Below are 17,226 nucleotides of genomic sequence, written 5' to 3' on the forward strand. Positions count from 1 at the left end.
ACCAAGCTACTGTTATAAGCATGAGCCCCGTCAGACTGGTCGTGGCGGCGGTGTTGCAACAATATATAGTGATATTCTCAATGTTACTCAGAAGACAGGATACAGGTTTAACTCATTCGAAATACTAATGCTAACTCTTACACTGTCAGATATGCAAAAGAAATCTATCGTATCTCTTGCTCTGGCTACTGTGTATAAACCACCAGGGCCATATACAGATTTCCTAAAAGAATTAGCAGATTTCCTCTCAGACCTATTGGTTACTGTTGATAAAGCGCTAATTGTCGGAGATTTTAACATTCACGTTGATAATACAAATGATGCATTAGGACTTGAGTTTACTGATCTAATAAACTCTTTTGGAGTCAAGCAAAACGTCACCGGGCCAACTCATCGTTTTAATCATACGCTAGATTTAATTATATCGCATGGAATTGATCTTACTGATATAGATATCGTACCTCAAAGTGATGATGTTACTGACCATTTCCTGGTATCGTGCATGCTGCGTATTACTGATATTAACTATATGGCTCCGCGTTATCGTCCGGGCAGAACTATTGTTCCAGCCACCAAAGACAGATTCACAAATAACCTGCCTGATTTATCTCAACTGCTCTGTGTAACCATAAACACATATGAACATATGAACTAGATGAAATGACTAGCAACATGGGCACCATTTTCTCTAATACATTAGAAGCTATTGCCCCCATCAAATTGAAAAAGGTTAGAGAAAAACGTACTGTGCCATGGTACAACAGTAATACCCATTCTCTTAAGAAAGAAACTCGTAATCTTGAGCACAAATGGAGAAAAACTAACTTGGAAGTTTTTAGAATTGCGTGGAAAAACAGTATGTCCAGCTATAGACAGGCTCTAAAAGCTGCCAGGGCCGAGCATATCCACAAACTCATAGAAAATAACCAAAACAATCCAAGGTTTTTATTTAGCACAGTGGCTAGATTAACAAATAACCAGACGCCTTATCTAAACTAACAGAGTGTATTAAAAATGTAAAAGATTTGATGGCCAATAATTTTCTCCTACTGAATTCGGTTAAGACAGAGATATTACTTATTGGACCAAAAAGCAGTACACAGAATCTCTTGGATTACAATTTGCAACTAGACGGATGTACTGTTACTTCCTCTACAGTCAAAAATCTGGGTGATATATGAGACAGCAAAAATAATATTGTCCATGTTACAAAAACAGCATTCTTCCATCTTAGAAACATTGCCAAGCTACGAAACATGTTACCTGTTTCTGATGCAGAAAAGATAGAAAGCGCTGTACAAATAAATGTGACTTGACTTGAAATTAAAGACTAAAGACCAAAAATCTAATATTATTATTTATTTGCCCAGTGTGGCAGTAAGTGTAAGCCTAACGCCCCAGTATAGCGACGGGGACACTATACTGTCAACAAGCACCATCCTTCAGATGAGACGTTAAACCGAGGTCCTGACTCTCTGTGGTCATTAAAAATCCCAGGATGTCTTTCGAAAAGAGTAGAGGTGTGACCTTGGCATCCTGGCCAAATTTGCCCATTGGCCTCTGATCATCATGGCCTCCTAACAATCCCCATATCTACTGATTGGCTTCATCACTCTGTCTCCTCTCCACCAATAAGCTGGTGTGTGGTGGGCGTTCTGGCGCAATATGGCTGCCGTCGCATCATCCAGGTAGATGCTGCCTACTGGTGGTGGATGAGGAGATACCCCCTGACAATGTAAAGCGCTCTGAGTGCCTAGAAAAGCGCTATATAAATGTAATGAATTATTATTATTATTATTATTTTGTTCTGATGCACTGAAAAAATGCAAGAAATTCAGACAGAACATAGATAAATCACAGACATTCTGGGATATTATATGTACAATTTAAGTTAAAAAAAGTAGGTAAAATGATTCTGTTTAATCTGTAGAATATAGAAATATGTACAAACCAATAATTTCATGAATTAAATACAGAATATTAAATAAATCCAAAGATAAAAATCCATGGCTGTTCACAAAATCAGTTAAGGAAAATGCCATTTAACAATATTGTTGGGGGTATTTTAAGTGCATTGATGCACTTTTAAATTATGATTTATGTTTTTATAGAAAGGTGCCCATTTTATTTTTCTTAATTGCGAAACTAAATGCTACATGACCTGATGGATTTCTGTCTATTGCTCAGATCACTTGAAGGTATGTTGCTTTGAAGTCTGTTCCCAAGGCATTTCTAGCATTACATTTGTAAATCCCTGAGTTCATGAGGCCTGGGTCCTGTATGACCAAATTTCCCTCCTCTGTCATGTGAATTCCACCCTGTGCTGTGAAGCGACTATTGGGTACAAGTGTGGTACGTCCAGGCAAAGTCCAAGAAATGTCTGGTTTGGGTATGCCAGCAGCTATACAGTTCAGAATCACAGGAGACCCGCTGTTAACTCTGGTTATTGAAGGTGGAGCATGAGTGATTTGAGGTGGAAACACCATAATGCTTACTGGATATGACAATGTTGAGGATCCAAAGGTGTTTGTGGCTTTGCAGGTATACGTTCCTCTATCAAATTTGGATGTTTCTTTTACCTGAAGTGTGCCGTTAGATAAATATGTTACTCTTCCAATAACTTGGGGCTTGTCCAAGACCAGGCCATTTGGAAGAGTCCAGGTAATTGTTGCCTGAGGCCAGCCATCTGTATTGCATGGCATATTTAGTGTCTGTCCAAACGAAATCTTCATTGTTGAAGCCGTACTTCTAATTTGAGGCTTCTGTCCAGGTTCTAAAGCATAGCGCTTTTCTGCTTGTCCAGCTAAATTTTTAGCCAGGCATCGATATACACCTTTGTCAATGACACCTGGCTGCGTGATGTGTAAAGTCCCATTTCCCAGGTAGTGAATGAACCGCTGAAGTTTCATGCCTGGATTCAGTGCTGTTCCATTGGGTAGAATCCACAGAAACTCTGGCTTTGGTTTTCCTGTAGCACGACACTCCAAAGATATGTCATCACCATCTGCTTCGAGAGGAAGAACCTCTATGTTTGGCACTGGAAAACTTGGCTTTTCAGCAAGTGATGCAACTTCCAGGTCAACTGCTAGACTTGCCTCCCCTAAGTAATTCTTGGCTATGCACAGGAACCGACCTTCATCAGTCTTTCGAATGCCCCTCAACTCAAGAGTGCCATTCCTGTGGACTTGGAACCTACCTCCCAAATAAGGAGTGGGTAGAGACATGCCGTAAGGTGTGGTCCAGGTGATCTGTGGTTCAGGCAAACCCTCTGCTTTGCAGTCCAACAGCAAGGTCTGGTAATACACTGCTAAAATTTTATACTCTGTTCGCCCATTGTGTCGTTTAATTTGTGGGCCTTTAACCTCAACTAAAAGGTTCACATTTTTGATGTTATCTCCGGCTGGGTTCCGTGCAACACAGGCATACTTTCCTTGGTCAGCCAAAGTCAGTTTTTTAATGATCAGAGTCCCATCATTTAGGATTTGGTATTTGACTGAAGATGAGGGTATTATCTCATTCCTAGGTGAGATCCAGATGATCGTAGGGGGTAGCACACCTGTAGCATCACACTTCATTTGGGCTGATTGCCCGAAAGGTGCCCACATAGATACATGCTCTTTAGAAGATATTTGGGGTGAGTTTGGCACCACTTGGACGCTTACTTTCATTGCATCCTCCCCCATGGTGTTCTTAGCGTAGCATGTATAATTTCCTTCATCCTTCTTTCCCATTTGTTGCAACAAAAGCGTTCCATTCCCAAAGATGATATAGCGCCGGTTACGGGTTCTGCTGTCATCCGACTGGAGGGCATTGTTGATCATGGTGCCATCTGGGAGGCTCCATGAAACCTCAGGGTCTGGAAGGCCAGAAGCTACACAGTCCACCAGGACGTTGTATCCATTAGCAACTCTTTTATGTTGTGCCCCAGTGTTCTCTATCTTTGGTGGCCTCATGAGAACCTCTACTTGGAACAGCTCCATGTCCTCACCATTTGGTCTTTGATACATGCACAGATAATTGCCTCCATCTTTCTCAGTCAGTCTCAGAATTCTCAGAGTGCCATTGGGGAAAGCAGTGACGTGTCTTTGTGGACTGAAAACAAAAAGGGATAAATTGTTTACATCTTTTTATGACAGCTGAACTCTTTCATAGTAATTAACTATAATGGAATAAAAGAGCTCATAGAATTCTTCTTAAGCTAGCTGGACACTGAGCAATTTATTTTCCATGACCTTTCAAATGTTGCTTGTCCGAATGTATAATAAGAGACTAGTGAGACCTTTCATAAAAACCAAAGCAGACTGTGACATGTTTTTTTTTCTCAGAATATGTGATATCGCTAATGTGCATATGTACATATCGCGCCGCGTCGCGAGTACCAAATTGAGCTATTTTTCGCAGCTTGTTGCGCTTACGCCGCCAAGTACACACAAAAAATGACGTCAAAATGGCCGTCCTGGCGATTGTCCTGATAAGCACAGTTGGTTTTGTCTTAACTAAATGTAAACATCGGAGAAAGAAAATGCATGTGTATCAGTATTGGATCCGTGCATTCGGGTTTGTGAGAGCAGCCACATTGCATCTCTTTTTGCACGCTCAAGTTTGTTGTTTCAAATGTAGATGCTAGGCAAGCCTGCTCATAATAGAAGTTTTTTTCATGAAATATATGCACGCTATAGGTCAACACAAACGTCTTTCATTGGCGCGTGAGGAGGGGATCTGTCAAATGAGGTGCCGGATCAGATTTCGGACAAATTCGGAGGTGCCGGATCAGGATCCGGCTTGTTCCGGCACAAATTAAGCCCTGGTGTTAATATATTACAATTTTTTCATATATTGAAAAATATGCGATGATACATTTACATATATATCATATTATAATGTATGTAATTTTATATTCAGTAGTACATATAGATATACATGTGACAAGAGATGTCACTGCGTGTATACAAATATCTTGAAAATATATTGCAGTATACACACCTATATAAATATATTATATAATATATTTATTAAATTTGATAATTATTTACATGATATATATTTCATATATAGCTAGTCAACGATAGCACAAACACACCTGCATGTACTAAAGTATTTATCAAAGACTATCAATGTGCTGAAGAGTGCACAGCCATTACTTTTTAAATAAAGTAACATATAATTTTAATGGTGTTTAGCCAATCGTCAACCTAACCACAGGCTCTACTCTTCAGCACAATGGTAACCATACCAGAAACCCCTTTAAACTTCATGAATATTACATGTAATGCTATTTTTGTCTTAATTTGTAAATATTTTTATTTGTATCAATATATAGCCATCCATGGTCAATGCATATATTGTAGTATACTGAAAAATATAAGCACTAGTTTCCCATATATGGAAATGTATTATGCAATATATTGCATTATATTTTGCAGTACATTCTCATATATTTTTGTTTTGTAAGGGATATTGTATATTTTAGCTACAATATTTTACATTCTATTTAAATTTTAAAATAAATTAATTAATACAATAAAATAAAATAAAAATTAAGGTAGGAAACAGGATGCAGAATTGCAATTTGCATTTGAATCTAAGGCAGTACAATTCAAATTAAATCCAAATAAATTGAGATATGCATCTCTTTTTGCACGCTCAAGTTTGTTGTTTCAAATGTAGATGCTAGGCAAGCCTGCTCATAATAGAAGTTTTTTTCATGAAATATATGCACGCTATAGGTCAACACAAACGTCTTTCATTGGCGCGTGAGGAGGGGATCTGTCAAATGAGGTGCCGGATCAGATTTCGGACAAATTCGGAGGTGCCGGATCAGGATCCGGCTTGTTCCGGCACAAATTAAGCCCTGGTGTTAATATATTACAATTTTTTCATATATTGAAAAATATGCGATGATACATTTACATATATATCATATTATAATGTATGTAATTTTATATTCAGTAGTACATATAGATATACATGTGACAAGAGATGTCACTGCGTGTATACAAATATCTTGAAAATATATTGCAGTATACACACCTATATAAATATATTATATAATATATTTATTAAATTTGATAATTATTTACATGATATATATTTCATATATAGCTAGTCAACGATAGCACAAACACACCTGCATGTACTAAAGTATTTATCAAAGACTATCAATGTGCTGAAGAGTGCACAGCCATTACTTTTTAAATAAAGTAACATATAATTTTAATGGTGTTTAGCCAATCGTCAACCTAACCACAGGCTCTACTCTTCAGCACAATGGTAACCATACCAGAAACCCCTTTAAACTTCATGAATATTACATGTAATGCTATTTTTGTCTTAATTTGTAAATATTTTTATTTGTATCAATATATAGCCATACATGGTCAATGCATATATTGTAGTATACTGAAAAATATAAGCACTAGTTTCCCATATATGGAAATGTATTATGCAATATATTGCATTATATTTTGCAGTACATTCTCATATATTTTTGTTTTGTAAGGGATATTGTATATTTTAGCTACAATATTTTACATTCTATTTAAATTTTAAAATAAATTAATTAATACAATAAAATAAAATAAAAATTAAGGTAGGAAACAGGATGCAGAATTGCAGTTTGCATTTGAATCTAAGGCAGTACAATTCAAATTAAATCCAAATAAATTGAGATATCTGTTATTTTACATAGTAAAGCAAGTTTGTCAAGACAAATTTTGAATGTTGAGTTGACAAAGCTTCGTTTAAAAGTTTTGAAAAAGCCTTGAGTTTTAAAGATTTATAGGTCCTACAGAACGAGAGAGAACAGAAAGGATATTTGTGGAATACTCAATAGTTCAGAGCAAATATAGACTAGTTTACATGTTTCACTGACATCTCTCTTTCTATCTTTCACACACACACACACACACACACACACACACGCACATTGTTTTTTATGTTTTATGGGGACTCTCCATAGGTGTAATGTTTTTTATACTGAAACTGTATTTTCTATCCCCTCACCTTAACCCTATACCTAAACCAACCCCTCACACAAAACTTTCAGCATTTTTAGATTTTGAATAAAACAGTGTTTAGTATGTTTTTAAGGCTATTTTATGAGGACTACGAGGAAATGTCCTCATAAAATATGTTTATATTGTTATACCAGTGTAATACCCATGTCATTATACAAATTCCTCATAAATCGCATAAACACACACACACACACACACACCATCATGATCATCATCAGTTGCTGTGCTCCTATTGGTTCTAAATTAAATTACTGTTGAACAATTATTGTTTGAACAATTTAATTTGGATTAATTTTAGTTCAAGACATAATAACGAGTGACTAATGTTAAATGTATTTGTTATCTAACTGCTTTAAGTAGCCTGTTGTATAGATGACTAAGCATCTGAAGTAGACAAATTGCCCTTGCGTCTCGCTCAGTTACTGTATTGTCTGGATCAGTGGGGGTTGTTTGGGCTTTCCAGTCTAAGACAGACTGCTTGTTTAATCTACACCGTACATTGTTTGAATTACACAAGTGTTGAAGTTGGCCTGCTGTGAGTTTGAGAGAGTGTGTGTCAGACTGCATGGTGTGAGCAGTGAGAACCAATAATTGCCAAAAGAGAAAAATGAAACTATTAATAAAGGAAAAATGACAATAAAGCTGTGATGGCTGGATTTAAATAATCCCTCTTTATGGGGTGCTTTAAAAGGGAAACAAGCTCCCACAAAAAAAACAACAACAACTCTTCATTATTTTAATTGAAGAAATTGTGAAATATATAGAGCTTTTATACTTTTAGCTTGTCTTCAAAAGCATTAAACATGTACCTGTACTGATGTTCCAGAATGATTTTAGATGGCAGTCTCCAGACTGTACCTCTGTGGGAACCTAAAGACTCTGGACAATGCAGGAAAACTGTGGATCCATATGTTGCCATGACACTGTGTTGCTGATATAGGCCTTTCCAGGGGCCTGGAGCCTCTTGCCTAACATCCATCTGCACTGTTCTTTTAGCAAAGCCCACTGGATTGGTTGCTGAGCACTCATACCTCCCTGAATCATTAGGATTGATGTTCTTTATATAAAGTGTTCCATTTGGAAAAATAAATATCCGGCTTCCAATAAACTGTGTGGGCTTCATTTGTGAACCATCAGGGAGAACCCACTTAATTAGAGGGAATGGCTCTCCTTTAGCAGTGCAATCCACATATATGTTTCTTCCAGCATTCATAAATATAGTCTCATGTGAAACCTCAACAATTATTGGCGGTAGAGCGGCAACACGAATGTGGTATGTGAGTGTATCAGCTCCTGCTGCATTGCTGGCAATACACTTATAATCACCTTTATTAGAAAAGTTTGCTGAATGAATACTCAGTGTTCCGTTTGGAAAAAGTGATACTCTTCGGTCAAGGGTACCAATGTCTCGCACAAACGTCCTGTCTGGAAGAATCCATGAAATCTGAGCTTCTGGTTTACCCACCGCAATACAGTCCAAGCTGACTGGGTTTCCCAGAAACACTGAGACATCTCTGGCCCTTAAACTCATGATTTTTGGAGGCTGAGTTTGGACAACGAGTGTAACTACCATGCGGTCTGAACCAAATTTGTTTTGAGCTGTGCAAAGGTACTGGCCTCTGTCTTGCAGCTGGACATTCTTAATCACAAAAGTACCATTTGAAAGGACCTCAAATCTTTGTCCAAGTTTTGTGTTGGTCTGAATAGTTGCACCTGTAAAAGAGTTGGGAAAAAAGTTAAAAAAGAAAAGGTAAAAACATCAATAGACTAATCAAATAATGTCCAACAATTATTTAACTGTTTTGATCTTTTTTCTAAAACAGTTAGCACAGTTGTGGTATGTCCCATGCTGTATGTTTAGATATGAATTATGTATAGCTCTAACAATGGGGTCTTTCAGCCTTTTTTGTAGCTGCCTAATGAACTTCCAAAACAGGGGTATGCACTGTAGATTGACCTCTAGGACAATACAAATGTATCTGTTAATTTAACCAAACATTTACCTGTATGACATTATCCAATTGATGCCAAACATGTAAGTGTTGTATATGCAATTTCTCATTGCAATTATTATTGATTGCAGCCTTTCAACCACTAATTCAAACACACAATTACAGTTTCCTTTTATTCAGTAATTACAACTATTTCTGTCATCAAATAGCTGCAGTTATTTTCATAATTAGCATAAGCTGATAATTGGCTTCATTTGCACTTCAAAAATAGAAAATTGCATGCAGGCCCTCATAAAGAGAATCTGCAACAATCATGCTTATATTAGAAATGTGTCTGTATATTTTATGGTTATCATTTATATAATTTTATACCAAATAAAAATTTTGTATGTTACGTGTATGATTAGTTTGCACTCCAAAAATAAAAATAAATTGCATGCAGCCCCTCATAAAGAGAAGCTGCAATAATCATGCTTATATTAGAAATGTGTCTATATATTTTATGGTTATAATTTATATAAATTTATACCAAATGAAAATTTTTTATGTTATGTGCATGATGAATTTGTCTAATATAGTTGGCCTAAGAAATGTGGTTCTACCTCTGTAACTTATCAGTTTTGGTCTTATCTTGGGCACTTCTCAAGCATGATGACAGTGCTTGATAACTATCAAAGGTAAGCTGGGGTGGGTGCTCTGAAAAAGGGTATCATCCTCCATTCAGACAGATGCATCGATAAAAGTTAATACATTACATAATGCATTACATATTACATATACATTACATAAAATGTAATGAAGAATCACCTAACCTGTTGAAACTTTGGTCCATGAAACAATAGGTTTGGGCTCCCCAGATGATCTACAGGACAGGAGCACATCTGTCTCTGCTAGAGCAGATACAGTAACGGATTCAGTTGCTGTGATCCTGGGTTTGATGCCATTGCCCATCAGGTTCGGAAAGGGAATGGCAGTGCTCAGTTTCTTTGCTCCAAAATGACTGTAGTGCCAGCGACTACCATATGGTACGCTAGCTGTGGAGGTTGATTTGTTTGTATATGCTAGGATGGATGGGGGAGTCACGGGCTTGTAGATGTTTGGGACATTTGGAGCTTGGTGAGGCTGTGGGGTGGGATGATATGTCCTTGGCTTAGAAGTGACAAGCTTTCCCAGCTGGGCTAGTCGATATGCATCAAGCTGTGACTGTCTATATCTGTTTCTGAGCCTGTTGAAAAGTAAGTGGTCACGTACACGAGAAGCTGTCGCTGACCCCGAAATATAAGCTGTGGGCTTTGCTGTTTGAGCAGTGATTTCAGGCCGATTGGTGACCCCCTCACCCCTGCCTCCTGTTTGTAGGAAATGCCAAGTTTTGTCTTGGGAGTGGTGGTGCTTTGAGCTATGAACTGTGGGCCAGAAGGGAGACTGAGTGTAGGGACGGGGTGTAATTGAGATCTGTTTTTTTGGTGTATACTTTTGGATTAACCAGGGGTGGATAGGTACTCCTTCAGGATGCATTGCCCAATTGTAAACTCTCTGTCGGTCCACATTAGTTAAGGTTGGTCTCTCAGTCACATGTGCTCTTTTCATCTCTGGAGGATTTATGTTGCTGATTTGAAGATTAGGGATGGCAGTTGCGGAAATCTGCCTTGTCTTATCCTCATTTGCCTGGCTGTCAGTTCTCAAAATGATCTGTCTGTTTTCATGTCCATACCTGTTGATCTGTCTGGGTGTAGCAAGTGTAGCAGGAACTGCTTCATTTTCTTGCAGAGATGTTGTACTTACAAGCTGAACTGACTCAATGTGTTTTGTTTTGCCTTCAAATTCATTAAGCTTCTCATCTTTTCTGAATGTTGTCATAGGCACTTTGAGAGGATCCTCTGTGATTGCCATGTCTAAGCTTTCAGTTACTGGGTAATGAGCAGGAGGAACGTCGGAAGTCATTGATGCTGTAACATCTTTGTTTTGGGCTGGAGTATAAGAGTTAGTGGTTATTGCTACACTGCTTTTAGGTATCAGTGTTTTGACTGGAGAGTGAATGAATGGCACTGCTGTAGAGGGAGCTAGGGTGAAATTTGGTCTCTTTGGACGTGGTCTACGTGATGGAGGCCTACGCAGCCTATATGGGAATCTTCTTCTTTGATTCCAGATTGAATTATTGTTAGCCCTTATTTTCTCTTCTATTGTGCTTCATTTTCTTGCAGAGATGTTGTACTTACAAGCTGAACTGACTCAGTGTGTTTTGTTTTGCCTTCAAATTCAGTAAGCTTCTCATCTTTTCTGAATGTTGTCATAGGCACTTTGAGATGATCCTCTGTGATTGCCATGTCTAAGCTTTCAGTTACTGGGTAATGAGCAGGAGGAACGTCGGAAGTCATTGATGCTGTAACATCTTTGTTTTGGGCTGGAGTATAAGAGTTAGTGGTTATTGCTACACTGCTTTTAGGTATCAGTGTTTTGACTGGAGAGTGAATGAATGGCACTGCTGTAGAGGGAGCTAGGGTGAAATTTGGTCTCTTTGGACGTGGTCTACGTGATGGAGGCCTACGCAGCCTATATGGGAATCTTCTTCTTTGATTCCAGATTGAATTATTGTTAGCCCTTATTTTCTCTTCTATTGTGTGTCTGTCTACCTGTTTTACCAGCTGAGTCACATGTTCAGGTACTGTTGTTGAGTCTATGTGTTGTAAAGTTAAATCTGAAATGTTATAATCACTTGTCTTGTATTTTGATTTCGTCCCCTGCTCATTGTGGGGTGGTGGTTCCAGCTGTTTTACATTGAAATTTTTGTTGATTGAACCTGTGCTGGTACTGCTAGCTGTAACATCTGTTTTAGTAGTTTTAATGGTATCAGCTGAGAAAGGTTTGGTGGTTGCAATCAGTGAAGACTCTGTCACTGTTTTCAATAATTTTGTCATTTCTAGATGCGTCGTAAATGGTGGCATGGTTGAGAGTTTAGCATGAGCTTTTGCAAGAATATGCTCCCAGCGGCTGGGATCAAGCTCTTTGACAGAATTATTAGGTTTTCTCACACTCTCTTTGATTTTCTTTCCTTTTGCATTGTGTCGGACTATGCCACCTCTGTGTTTTTCGTCGACTATCTGAGGTGTGAGTTTAGCCGTTGGTCGTTTGATTTCTTCATATCCTGACCCTTCACTGTCCTCGCTCTCAAAGAGCAGTAATTCACCCCTGGATACCGTAACACCTCTTTGTGCTTCTTCCTTTTCACCAGTAACAACAATTAGATGAGACAACATATCAGCCCCATAGAGGTTAGCTGCTAAACAGCTATACTCTCCAGCATCCTCGTAAGTCACTTTTTTGATTATCAAAGTGTTGTTCTGTAATACATACACCCTTCCTTTCATGTCTGATGCTTTGAGAATCTGATTGTTTGGTAGGAACCATCTTGTCTCAATTGGATAAGGAGAAGTTACTAAACAGGGAAGACTAAGAGTGTCCCCATTCTCCACAGACATCTTCTTTCCATTTAAATCACTGGGACTTAAGAGACGCATTCTGACTGTGAGTCTATAGGTGACAATGTCCACATTAGTGTCAGTCCTCACAAAGCAATGATACAGCCCAGAGTCTGCAATACTTGTGTTTTTGATAACTAGCCTGTAATTCTCCAACCTTATTTTATGAGAATCAGTTTGATCCACTGTTGTTAAGTCTGGAAGCATCCACTCCACAAGCTGATGCCCTGAGCTTAGCATGCTACAATCCAGACTTACCTCGGAGTGTTCTAATACTGACTGGATTCTCCCCGGGGCTCCTCTTTGGATCATAGCCCAAGAGGAAACCACATCCTCCTCATCCCCTCTTCCAATGATTTGCTTTGATATAAAAGTAGAGAAGTTCAGCACCAGTTTTTTAGTTGTTGTTTTGCGCCTGTTCAGCTGAAGGGTGACCCTTTGTTGTAAAAGCCAGGCTGGTTCAGCCATTAAATGTCCTTTGAGCTCTGTATAATATGGTGATTCCTCATGTGTTGCTTGAGAGTATTGAAAAGTCACCTTTGAAGAATTCCCAAGTCTGGTTCCCCGTTCCAAAATTGCTGGACTCTCGTAGTAGTAGGCAACCAACCTCCACAGGTTCTGAAGAGTATCTCTATCGATCTCACACTCCAGAAATGTCCGTAGAGTCACATTTACGGCAATCTCATCTGTTCTCCTCACTGGCTCCCACACCATGGAGGTGTCTTCAACAGGACGTGTTACATTACAAGCCACGTGTGCCCGATTCCCATGACTGTCAGAGAGAATGAAGGTCAGGTGGCCAAGAGGACTCTCAAGGTCCTTGATGTAGGGAACATCTGGGTCCTGATCTTCCCACATGCTACTCTCCCCAATTTTAAGTGGGGATTGAAGGGAGGGTTGGTCACAGGTGAGCTGGCTGGCCGAAAGCTGCAAGATCTGGCTGCTGTTCAAAGGCCTTGGTGAGGCACATGCAGCACAGTTGCCAGCATCTCCAGAGTCACGGTCCTTTATGCACTTAATAACTCCTAGAAAGAGAGGGATAGAGAATGTAAATTTAAAAAAAAACTTTGTTTTCCTTTCAGTTATTTGCAGTCAGTAGAGTCAGTTGTACTCATTCAACCTTAAATTTAATATAACAATATAATGCATCTAGGACAGTGATGATAAATGTAACAATTCTGAATAAATGATGTATGAACACTATATGTGATGTTCTATATATTTGTGTGCAATGGGATTTTATTCAGTGCCATTACATACAATTCTGAGTGAGTGGTGCAAAGGTTGGAAAATACAATCAAAGAAGTTTCACCCTCATGATTTTTGTCCCACTCCAAGAGCCAGCGTAAGTGGCAGTCACAAGCCCAGGGGTTTCCATGCAGAGAGAGGACTTCTAGCCTGTCTAAGTGCTGCAGAGTTCTTGGCATCAGGTATTCTAGTTGGTTGTCTGCCAGGTGCAGATGCCGCAGTCCTGAACTCCAAAATGTGCCCAGGACTGAGACAGTAATAAATGTGTGAGAGTGGAGGTCCTGCAGTTTGTTCCCCTCCAGTTGCAAAAGCTTTAATGATGTGAGTCCATTAAATGAAAAAGGCTCAATGAAGTCAATGAGGTTGTGGTCTAAATGAAGCCGTACAAGGCTGGTCAAGCCCTCGAACAAGCTGGGATCAACTCTTTTGAGTTTGTTGTAGCTTAACTTGAGTATCTGTGCCAATAAAGAACATAAATTATATGCCAATGCAATTTCAAAGTCATGTGTCTTAACTATTTATATAACTTTATAGAGAACTAGAGACACAAAGATGCTACAGTACAGTAGATGAGTATAATGTGTTTGATGTGCATCTCATATTAACTTATACCTGGAGGGAACGGAGGTGGTAAAAGGATCCGGAAGAGACAGAGGAAATATCATTTCCATGGAGCATGAGCATTTCCAGTTGCTGCAGGTTTGCAAAATCTGAAGACCCAACCGTGCCAATGCTGTTATAGCTTTACAGTAAGCAAAGATAGTTGCGAAAAAAAATGTTAGCTTAAAATATATCAAATCAATTACCCTCTAATTTTGTGAGATGCAGAGTAATCAGGATCAATTTTGGGTATCATTTACTTAATTTTACTCAGTAAACATGCATGGTCAATGGACGGTCCTTTATGCACTTAATAACTCCTAGAAAGAGAGGGATAGAGAATGTAAATAAAAAAAAACGTTGTTTTCCTTTCAGTTATTTGCAGTCAGTAGAGTCAGTTGTACTCATTCAACCTTAAATTTAATATAACAATATAATGCATCTAGGACAGTGATGATAAATGTAACAATTCTGAATAAATGATGTATGAACACTATATGTGATGTTCTATATATTTGTGTGCAATGGGATTTTATTCAGTGCCATTACATACAATTCTGAGTGAGTGGTGCAAAGGTTGGAAAATACAATCAAAGAAGTTTCACCCTCATGATTTTTGTCCCACTCCAAGAGCCAGCGTAAGTGGCAGTCACAAGCCCAGGGGTTTCCATGCAGAGAGAGGACTTCTAGCCTGTCTAAGTGCTGCAGAGTTCTTGGCATCAGGTATTCTAGTTGGTTGTCTGCCAGGTGCAGATGCCGCAGTCCTGAACTCCAAAATGTGCCCAGGACTGAGACAGTAATAAATGTGTGAGAGTGGAGGTCCTGCAGTTTGTTCCCCTCCAGTTGCAAAAGCTTTAATGATGTGAGTCCATTAAATGAAAAAGGCTCAATGAAGTCAATGAGGTTGTGGTCTAAATGAAGCCGTACAAGGCTGGTCAAGCCCTCGAACAAGCTGGGGTCAACTCTTTTGAGTTTGTTGTAGCTTAACTTGAGTATCTGTGCCAATAAAGAACATAAATTATATGCCAATGCAATTTCAAAGTCATGTGTCTTAACTATTTATATAACTTTATAGAGAACTAGAGACACAAAGATGCTACAGTACAGTAGATGAGTATAATGTGTTTGATGTGCATCTCATATTAACTTATACCTGGAGGGAACGGAGGTGGTAAAAGGATCCGGAAGAGACAGAGGAAATATCATTTCCATGGAGCATGAGCATTTCCAGTTGCTGCAGGTTTGCAAAATCTGAAGACCCAACCGTGCCAATGCTGTTATAGCTTTACAGTAAGCAAAGATAGTTGCGAAAAAAAATGTTAGCTTAAAATATATCAAATCAATTACCCTCTAATTTTGTGAGATGCAGAGTAATCAGGATCAATTTTGGGTATCATTTACTTAATTTTACTCAGTAAACATGCATGGTCAATGGAGCTAAAAAGGACATAATTGAATGTCATGTCTTTTACCCAACTGGTGTTTTGGTGATTTTTAGGTGCTGTATGAAGTCAGTTCTCATCTAGTTCCAACATTAACCACAGGTGTAGCTCAGCACATTAAAGTGATAGTTCACCCAAACATAAAATTTGACTTTCTTTCTTCTGTGGAACAAAAAAGAAGATATTTTGAAAAATGTTGTTATTTTCAAGTGTAGCAGCTGTCCTCCTCCACAGAGCTGCTGAGCCCACACAAAATAAATCATTGCTCAAGTGTTTGTCTCAGGAAGAGCATTGCATGGGTTTTCTACCACAAGCTGGCAACTCATCTACAGATTAATTACACAAACTACATTTAAGAGAAAGAAGACAATCGCTGCACTTCCTAAATACAAGAATATTTAGATTCCAAGGCACAGAAAGATGGTGAGGCCCCTGTTTTGCATTTTTATTACTTTTCTCTTTTCTGCCAGCTTAGGTTGCTCATATCTGTTGTTTAGTGCAGGGCAGCGAAAAGGTGAAACATCAGGCATGATTTATTCATCTGACAGAGGGCCGATAATGACCCATGATGACCATTTTGGACAATTTTATTCCCACTGCATTCCTGTCTCTTTCATGCGGTTTGCAACATGGGCCTGTAAAAGAACCAAGCAAATTATGGCTTGGTATTTGAATGCATTATGATTGACCTAACTGTTTCACAAAAAACTACTTGCACTCCACCTCTAAACTCATGTTTTACATTAATATTTCTCTTTCCTGTAAAAAGATTCTAGTGGTAGCTTATGCAATAAAGCATAACCACAAGTTTCCTATATCTTGCAAAGGAAAGAGTCTCTAGTAATATAACATTTTTATACAAATTAGTTCTGTTTTGACTAGGGATGTAACGATTACCGGTTTGACGATAAATCATGCTAAAATTCCCCACGGTTAGTATTACCGTTTCATCTTTTAATTATCATTAAAACCGTATTAGATTACCGCGATTTGAACAACTCGCGATAAATAAATACTGTCCAGCATACAGCACAGTTTTAAGTAACAGTCTCACGTACGCACAGCACACAAAGTAGTTTCGTTTTGCGTGAAAACAGGGTGGAAAAGCTGGGAGGTTTTAAAAGAGTGCTAAGGGAATTATACAAATGAATATATGAATGAATTAATTATATGAATGTACCTCTGAAGTAGGGATGTAACGGTATGAAAATTTCGATGGCATTTTGTTTTCATCTTCGTTCCATGTAATACCTAAAGGAAGTGTTTTAATCGCAATAGTCTACTGCTTTGTCCACGGAGGTTACGGGAAACAGCTCTAATTCAGCTTTTCCATAAGCGCCACCTGCTGTCAGCGAGTGGATTTACAAAGACTTATATTTACATTCAGCCTGTGTGCAGTTTCTGTCTGGACAAAAACGGACCGAATTTGCATGCCCTGCTGTAAATTTTGACCGGTTGATGAAAAACAAGCTTATGTGGATTCTACACATTT

General features: G+C 38.6%; 1 protein-coding gene across 1 annotated transcript in view; it reads right to left on the reverse strand.

Annotated features, from left to right (window-relative positions):
* Positions 1 to 2,059: 2,059 nt before the first annotated feature.
* Positions 2,060 to 17,226, reverse strand: part of LOC107733313 (matrix-remodeling-associated protein 5-like) — a 74,577-nt gene continuing 59,410 nt past the window's right edge. Inside the window, exons 2-7 of the mRNA XM_016544884.1 lie at positions 15,446 to 15,575; positions 14,898 to 15,288; positions 11,423 to 13,469; positions 9,781 to 10,970; positions 7,826 to 8,729; positions 2,060 to 4,092 (exon numbers count right to left, since the gene is read on the reverse strand). Of these exons, the coding sequence (XP_016400370.1) occupies positions 2,184 to 4,092; positions 7,826 to 8,729; positions 9,781 to 10,970; positions 11,423 to 13,469; positions 14,898 to 15,288; positions 15,446 to 15,575 (6,571 nt within the window). The 3' untranslated portion in view covers positions 2,060 to 2,183. The remainder of the gene's footprint in view (positions 4,093 to 7,825; positions 8,730 to 9,780; positions 10,971 to 11,422; positions 13,470 to 14,897; positions 15,289 to 15,445; positions 15,576 to 17,226) is intronic.

The sequence above is a fragment of the Sinocyclocheilus rhinocerous genome, unplaced genomic scaffold (assembly GCF_001515625.1).
Source record: "Sinocyclocheilus rhinocerous isolate Xijiao unplaced genomic scaffold, SAMN03320098_v1.1 scaffold880, whole genome shotgun sequence".
Lineage (NCBI taxonomy): Eukaryota > Metazoa > Chordata > Actinopteri > Cypriniformes > Cyprinidae > Sinocyclocheilus > Sinocyclocheilus rhinocerous.